Source organism: Olea europaea, chromosome 15, assembly GCF_002742605.1.
Source record: "Olea europaea var. sylvestris chromosome 15, O_europaea_v1, whole genome shotgun sequence".
Lineage (NCBI taxonomy): Eukaryota > Viridiplantae > Streptophyta > Magnoliopsida > Lamiales > Oleaceae > Olea > Olea europaea.
This window is the reverse complement of record NC_036251.1, coordinates 11,986,291-11,994,236: the sequence shown is the minus strand read 5'-3', so window position 1 is coordinate 11,994,236 and position 7,946 is coordinate 11,986,291. Positions and strand designations below refer to the sequence as shown.

The 7,946-nt window shown below is 33.0% G+C and overlaps 1 protein-coding gene across 1 annotated transcript; it reads left to right on the top strand.

Annotated features, from left to right (window-relative positions):
• The first annotated feature begins 225 nt into the window (after positions 1-225).
• LOC111411245 (putative disease resistance protein RGA3) lies at positions 226-6,702 on the top strand. The gene is made up of 3 exons (XM_023041796.1): positions 226-278; positions 5,844-6,031; positions 6,125-6,702. The coding sequence occupies exons 1-3, from the start codon at positions 226-228 to the stop codon at positions 6,700-6,702; spliced, it is 819 nt and encodes a 272-aa protein (XP_022897564.1).
• The last annotated feature ends 1,244 nt before the right edge of the window (positions 6,703-7,946 follow it).

The following is a 7,946-nucleotide window of genomic DNA, read 5'->3' as shown; positions in this document are numbered from 1 at the left end:
AATTATTCGATTCATATAAAAAGATACCTCTTTTCATCCATTTTTTTCTAGAATATTTCACAATATTCTATACAGTTTTTCAACAATTTCAAGTATTAAGCGGCTTATATTTGGCTTAATTTCTCATTCACCAAATTAAGAATTCCACTTAAACAACCATATAAAATTAATCACAACCAATTTTTGATACAAAATTTCAACAATCCCCCACATGAACGAAAATTAATGCCAATATCTATGCAAACACTGGAAGAGGGAGCGGGAAAACACTGCATCAGGTAAGGTGGTTTCTGGCTTTGAATCTTTTTTAGTGAAATACTATCGAATTTACTAGTTAATTGGTGAACGCGATGTTCTTGAACCATCAGCCATTGGTGTAAACCAGGGCAACAATACTCACACAATAGCTCTAATAAACCGTTTATGTTTCTCATGACTAGGCTCATTTTGACCCTGAATCCATCTTGATTTTGTAAGTGTTTAGAGAATTTAAGCCTTGAATAATCTCATTGAAGAAGCCCCACTTCAAACTTACATAGGTGACCTCCTATTAAGAGTATTCTGCCCTACTCCACTTGACTTAATCAAGATATAGGGATCATTAAAAGTTTATCTTAACCTCCAACCACTCTACAGTAAGCACTTTGGTATCATAGGAATGAGTTAGGAGATAGTTTCCTAAGTGCTTCATGAATTTTTCATAACTTAGTTATCCCTTTGAACTAAGATATTGGGATCTCCAGTCAACAAGGTAGGGTTACCATCATAAGGACTCTTACTCAGTAGGCTTAATTTCATTCTTTTCGATATGCAGTATACTTGATCTCTTAGTAAGCATATATAAATGGATCCACAAGTTCACATCAATAAGATCAACTGGTTATGGCATTATGTCTATGACTTACACGTCTAGACTTACCATTACATGTGACTTAGTATTTTTTTAAATTTAGCTAGCCAACAATCGATTCATTTGATAGATACACATTGTCACCAACTAAGACATCCTCTTATGAAGCTATATTCTTCTCATTAGCTTTATCTAAAGCTTTATCAATTCCAAACAAGATCGAAGGATTTCTATCAAATTATTACACTAGTTAATCATATTTACTAGTGAATTTCATACATAGGTATTCAATATCATCATTAAAGCATTGCAATACATTCGAACTTTATGAATATTCTCCAATATTCCAATTGTTCTTGTATATCCAAACAACCGTCATGATCGACTTTCATCCCATTTTATCCACTTTAGACTTAGTGTATATCATCGTATCACAATATCCTTCCAATATCGCAGAATATCTTGTGAAATGTAATACATAGGTCATGGTATTTCAAATACCTAAGGACCCCTATCAATATCACTCAATAACCATGGTCTGGATTACTTATGAATCTACTGAGTTTATTCACAGCAAAAGCATTATCCGATCAAGTTTAGTTCGTAATATACATTAGAATGAAAATTACTTGTAAATATCTTAGTTGTGACACGTTTTCACTCTTATTTTGACCAAGTGTAGACTTGTGTCAATAGGGTATTTTCGAACTTTCCCATAATACTTCAAACTGTTTAAATAGTTTCTCAACATAATGAGACTAGAAAAGTACAATTCCTTTCAATATTCTAGAGATTTTTATCTATAGTATTACATCTGTCACACCCATTTCTTTCATGTCGTAATGCTTCATAAGTATTTTCTTGGTATTTAGCACCACTTCGTGACTATTGTCCATCATCAACATATTTTCTACATATAACATCTGGTGTATTTTTGTCACATTCTTTTATTTTGAACTCATTTGACATCATCATTTTGTCAAACTTTTGGTGTTAGGAGCTTGTTTCAGTCCATATAAGAACTCAACAAGTTTACAAACTTTGTGACTTTCACTGGGAAACACCTTCAGGTTGCTCCATGTATATCTCTTCTTCTAACTCACCATTTAGGAATCCCGTTTTCACATCAATTTGGTGAAACTCAAGGTTATGTATTGTCGCAGTTGCAATTAGTAATCTTATCGAAGTTATTCTAGTCATGGGTGAGTAGGTAAAGAAGTCAAATCCATCTTCGTGCCTATATCCTTGGGCAACCAATGTAGCCTTATATTTGTCAATGAATCAATAAGGTTTTAATCAATTTACACCATAAGGCTTACTTCTTGTAGGTATATCTACCAATTCTCATATATGAATTTGCATTATGAAATCTATCTCACTATTGATAGCTTTCTTCCAATGCAATGCTTCCGAAATAGACATTGCTTCTTTAGAAGTTTTTGAGTCATTTTCTATCATATATGTTAGAAAATCTTGACCAAACGAAGTGGACATTCTAGTCATCTTACTACACCTTGATTCTTCCTCATTTGAAGACCCATTTGTAGTTTCATATATTCTTTTATTCAAACTTACATTTTCCACATTCTCAAAGAACATTGCATTTCTTGACTTAATTATGGTACCCTCGTGTACATTCGATTCGTATACAAGAAAATGATATGTACTACTATTATTGGAGTATCCAATAAATATACAATCAGTTATTTTGGGACCAATCTTTATTTGTTTAGGCTTAGGAATTTATAAATATATATATATATATATATAATTTCTTTCATAGTAGCATTGCACACACACACACACACGACTTGAACTTGTCTTGTAAGTTCTCAAATATTAATGTTAACCCCCACATTTTTGGGTTATTCTTGAACTTAAAGTTCATCAATTTCTTTCATAGTTCAATCCATTTATCACTTAGACAATATCCATATCAAGTGCTTCGTGAAAGCCTAAGTACTTTCAAAATAATGGTCGTTGATTCACACAAATGAAAATCATTTTCCATTCGAAATTGTACTTCAATCAATCATATTAATTTGATCATCCAAATTAAATCAAGGTCATCACATAGACCAACAACACTTTCAAAACACATACCAACTTAATTAGTTCCAAGATTGAAGTCAAATTCAACAATGAAGAAGACCAAGTAACTTCTCCTTATTCTCCATATTCACATTTCAATGAATTAATCAACCATAGGTTGACAAATTGTGTTCTCAAAGTCACAACTTTATAAAAGGACATACCTCTAGAATATTTCATAATATTCTTCACAGTTTACATAACATGATTTTTATCCTTTACAAATGAATGTCTTTTACAATCATTATTTTTAAGGATATCCGACATCACCACCAACTATAGACAACATTTGTGCTCTATAAAATATTTTCATATCTCAATAATTGGGCAAGCAATTTCTACTTTAAAATAATTAGGATAAAACCACATTTTCTCATACTCTTATGCAGCTATAATTTTCCATAAGTCATCTCATTTAATTTCATAGAATTATTTGAGGATATCATCATAAATCAAGGTTACTATAATTTTCAAATCAATATCGGATGAACATATACCGTATATGCAATGTATTGTATTTACGCACCCCGTATATACAAATTACCGTATATGCAGATTACCGTAATTACATGTTACCGTATACGCAGTATACCGTATTTGTACCAATATACCGTATTTACAACAGATTACCGTATTTGCAACAACATACCATATTTGCACCAGCATACCGTATATTCAGCTTATATACAACTTACTTCATATACCGGATTTGCATATACATACCAAAAAGTCTATCCGAAATCCAAACCCTTGTACGGATTCACCAAATGAATTCACTATTTGAAATTCACATTTATACAAATGACACTATAATGTCACATTCCATATCCACTTTCCGTAATTATCATATAGACAACAACAAAGTTGCATATCCAAATGAAGGGACATAGATTTCCTTCATACATATTTGTATAATCATTCCAAACAAGGCGCAAACCATTATATTGATAAATAAATTATATACGTCAAAATCATGAAACTACATGCCCGTTCATAATTTTTAACTTGGAAGTATCAACTTGCAAAATATGAAATGATTCACAATGTCCATTTATAATTTAATCAATTCATAATTTGAAATTATTAATATCAAAGATGTAATAGACACAAGTACATGTATAAGTCCATCGTTTTCATTGCATTTAAAATGAAAAGTCCATTATTCCAATCATTTATTCCAATTACAGTTACAAACTGGGGCATCAAAACGTACTTTATAATTCAATGAAGAGCCACAATCAAAATTTAATTTCCAACATGAATTGCATTAATCATATATTTAATAGATTTTTAGTCCACCACAAGTAAACGGAACCACTCAAGTAGCCAACATTTACAACCATACATAAATGGATAGCACAGTTTCGTAATGGATTTTATACAATGGACATGTAATTGAAAAGGCATTCACAGTAATTAACTTTCACTTTTCTTAGCGAGAAACAGTTTACTGCTTTCATGGTAAACAAAGTTGGTCTTATGATTTCTATTCATAGCCACCATTTTTTACCAAATATACATGTTGGTACATGAGAGAATTCAAAACACATGCATTTTCCTTTTAAATATTTAAAAGAATGCACAGGCCATAATGTTTAGAGTTCGGCCCAAAGTCATTAGTTCAATTTGCAACAATGTATCAGTGTGTATTTAATATATATTCTTGGCCACCATTTGACCATCAAACGTTGTTCAACTTCATGGCCTTAGCCACATCATATTTTTATGGCTGACTTATTGGCAAATATGGATCAACATGAATTTGTCGAATAATATATGCATAACTTGAAGAAATGCCATCGATGGTCACAGCAATCTAACTTATTCAATTCGATTTTATGTATGCTTCATAATTCACAAATTTCAAGATGAGACAGATGTATGTATTTAACAGAATATTTTTATTCACAAAAAACAAAATTCATCTTAAGATTGTTGAAAATTTTTACCGATATAGTGCATATTATATTCGTGCAATTTATTTGCGTGAAATCAAAACGTAATTTCAAATTACCAAAATGAATTTGGAAAGATGAAACGGTAGATTCAATCATTTCCATTCTTTATTTTAAACCAACATGAAATCAAAAGAATGTTATTAATTTTCTGAAATCAAATACGAAGGAAGAAATCAGAAAGAATCAAGAGGAGATGCGATTGGCCTAGACAAGTGTTGGACACTTTGTCTTTAAAATGAATTTGTCCCGCAACGATGCTAAGGATTTTCCCAGCAATCATCTCCCAAGATACAACTACAACGTCTAGCTATAGGAGCACTCCAAATGGTTTAGATCAATGAACTCGAACGAAATTCCCTCTCTACCATAACATGACTTTGATGCAAGTGTTTAATGAAAATTAAACTGTAGACATGTAATGGAATGATATGAAATTATCCATTGACTTGAATTTATGAATGATCAAATTCAAACATATGGGGTCAATATATAGTGGTTGGAAATGTATGTCAAAAGACACACCCACACCAAGAGACACCTCTTGGAATTTCTAATTATTAGATTCATATGAAAAGACACATCTTTTCATCCATCTCTTTCTAGAATATTCCATAATATTCTATACAATTTTCTAACAGTTTCAAGTATTAAGCGGCTTACATTTGGCTTAATTTCTCATTCGCCAAATTTAGAATTTCACTTAAATAATCATGTAAAATTGATCACAACCAATTTTCGATACAAAATATCATGAATACGGGTACGATTAATTTTCAATAATTATGTCTCTTAATGAGATGCATCACTACTGAAATTTCCAATCGGTAAAATTTTCCAACACAAAGTAGAGGACTTGCTTGAAAAATTCAAATTTAGCTATATGCATAAGAGAGAAAGATATCATATTAATTTCGGCAACCCAAGGATCAATCTTGATGATTTAGAAAAGGCAGAGCGAAAGGACTCAGCTTAAATAAGCAATTTGAAAATAAGGAAACTAGCTCTTTTGTTATTGGATCTGAGGTTTATGGAAGGGAGGAAGACAAAAGAAAGATAATAGATATGTTATTAACACCATCTGGAATAGTCAGTGGAGGAACTACACCTGTGATATCAGTAATCGGCACTCCAGGCATTGGAAAAACCAATCTTGCTCAGTTCATCTATAATGACGATAAGGTAAAGAAACATTTCGATGATTGAAGAATTTGTGTTTTTGTATCAGAAGATTGTAATGCCAAAAGAATAATTAAACAAGTAATTGAGAAATCAACTGGAAATAAATGTGATTTAATGGACTTGGACGGTCTGCACTCTCAAATGTGGGAATCACTAAAAGAAAAGAAATATCTTCTCGTACTCGATGATGTTTGGAATGAAGATCAAGGTGATTGGGATGAACTGATGCCACTGTTTCAGCGTGGACTTGATGGATGCAAAATACTTGTCACAACCCGCAGTCAAAAAGCTGCATTGGTTATAGGCAATTCAGATACAGCATATCACTTGAAGGGTTTGTCAAATGACGATTGCAGGAAAATATTCACAAAGCGTGCTTCTTTTACTCGAACGGAAGAAGAGGAGTATCCAAACCTTCATTCAATTGGGAAAGAACTAATGCGGAAATGTGGAGGTGTGCCTTTGGCCGCAAAAATTCTTGGTGGTCTCATGCGCTTTAAGAGAGAGGAGAGGGAGTGGCTAAATGTGCAGAATAGTAATATTTGGATTTGGAAGGATTACAAAAAGAAAAATTTACCTGTACAGGCATTTGTGCCGCATCTCAAACACTGCTTTGCATTCTAATATTTCCGAAGAATTACGAAATCAAGAGGGAGAAATTAATCCATATGTGGATGGCACTTGGCCTAATTCTTCCATATGGTGGAAGCAAGGCACTAGAATAAATTGGGGATGAGTATTTCAATGAGTTGGTCTGGATGTCTGTGTTTGAAGACGTCATGGAATATGAAGGTGGAGCCATAAGAAGGTACAAGATAAATGAAGATTTTCAGCCTTGCCCAATCTGTTACAGAAAATGAATATTTAGTATTAGAAAACAGACCTGCAGGAAACAATCTTGGAAAAGTTCGTCGTGCATCTATTGTATCTAAGCATAAATCGTTCCCCATTCCAGGTGCCCTCCGTCAGGTACAGCATTTGCTTACTCTCGTTGTGTTCTTATTGTTGGGCAAATTCAATTATTGCATAAATAAATTTATCAATCCAAGCAGTTAACTGGAGCAATTAAATATGTAAGCAGATGATCAAAAGCAAAAAATAAGCAAAACGGAACACCAAATTTTTAAGTGGAAAAAACCCTCCAGTGTAAAGGGAAAAAAACCACAGGGCAACTCCGGCCAAAATCCACTATAATAAAATATAGATTACAATTATTCAAATTTATGCCCCTAAACTTGAATTCTCCACAAATTGGAAATACCACAATAAACCAATCTCTAAGACTACAATTATCTCACAACAAATCAATACTATGATTAAACTTGCGAGAATCCACTTTGAATATTAATTCAAAATATATCTTAGAGAAATTCCAATTTGTTATGTGTAGAGAAGAAAATCAACCGTGTGAATCCACACCTTAATTGAGCAACAACCTGTTTTTCTCAATTCTAGCTTTTCTTCTCTCGACACGTCTCCCGGTAGCCGGCTATTTCTCCCCCAAGTTCCAACAGCGGCAGATTCTAATTCTCACAATGATAGCCACCGTTGTTGACCTCTCCAATTGTCTACCAATTCTGCCACATTTTTTGTCCCTTGAATTTGTCTCTCACTTTCACAAATTCAGCCACTGCTTTTTGTCTCTCAATTCTTGGCAACAGTTTTTTTACGAGAGAGAAAGAGACCATTTTATATTCACCAATTGACCTAACTTAAACAATAAGTAATTGGGCCAATTCTTTCTTATGTTGGGCTTAAGTTGCTACACACGTGGGCTGGATCTAGTCAACAATCTCCCCCTCCAGCCCACTGAGAAGGAGATTAACCTCTAACAAATTAGTTAGAATCTATGCCGGCCAGTCCGGCAC

Bases quoted from the DNA above. Each gene is read 5' to 3' on its own strand.
- LOC111411245 (XM_023041796.1), top strand. From the start codon at position 226: ATGCCAATATCTATGCAAACACTGGAAGAGGGAGCGGGAAAACACTGC. The intron at 279-5,843 runs GTAAGGTGGTTT...TTGATGATTTAG, and splicing joins GCGGGAAAACACTGCATCAG to AAAAGGCAGAGCGAAAGGAC. The intron at 6,032-6,124 runs GCATTGGAAAAA...TTTTTGTATCAG, and splicing joins ATCAGTAATCGGCACTCCAG to AAGATTGTAATGCCAAAAGA.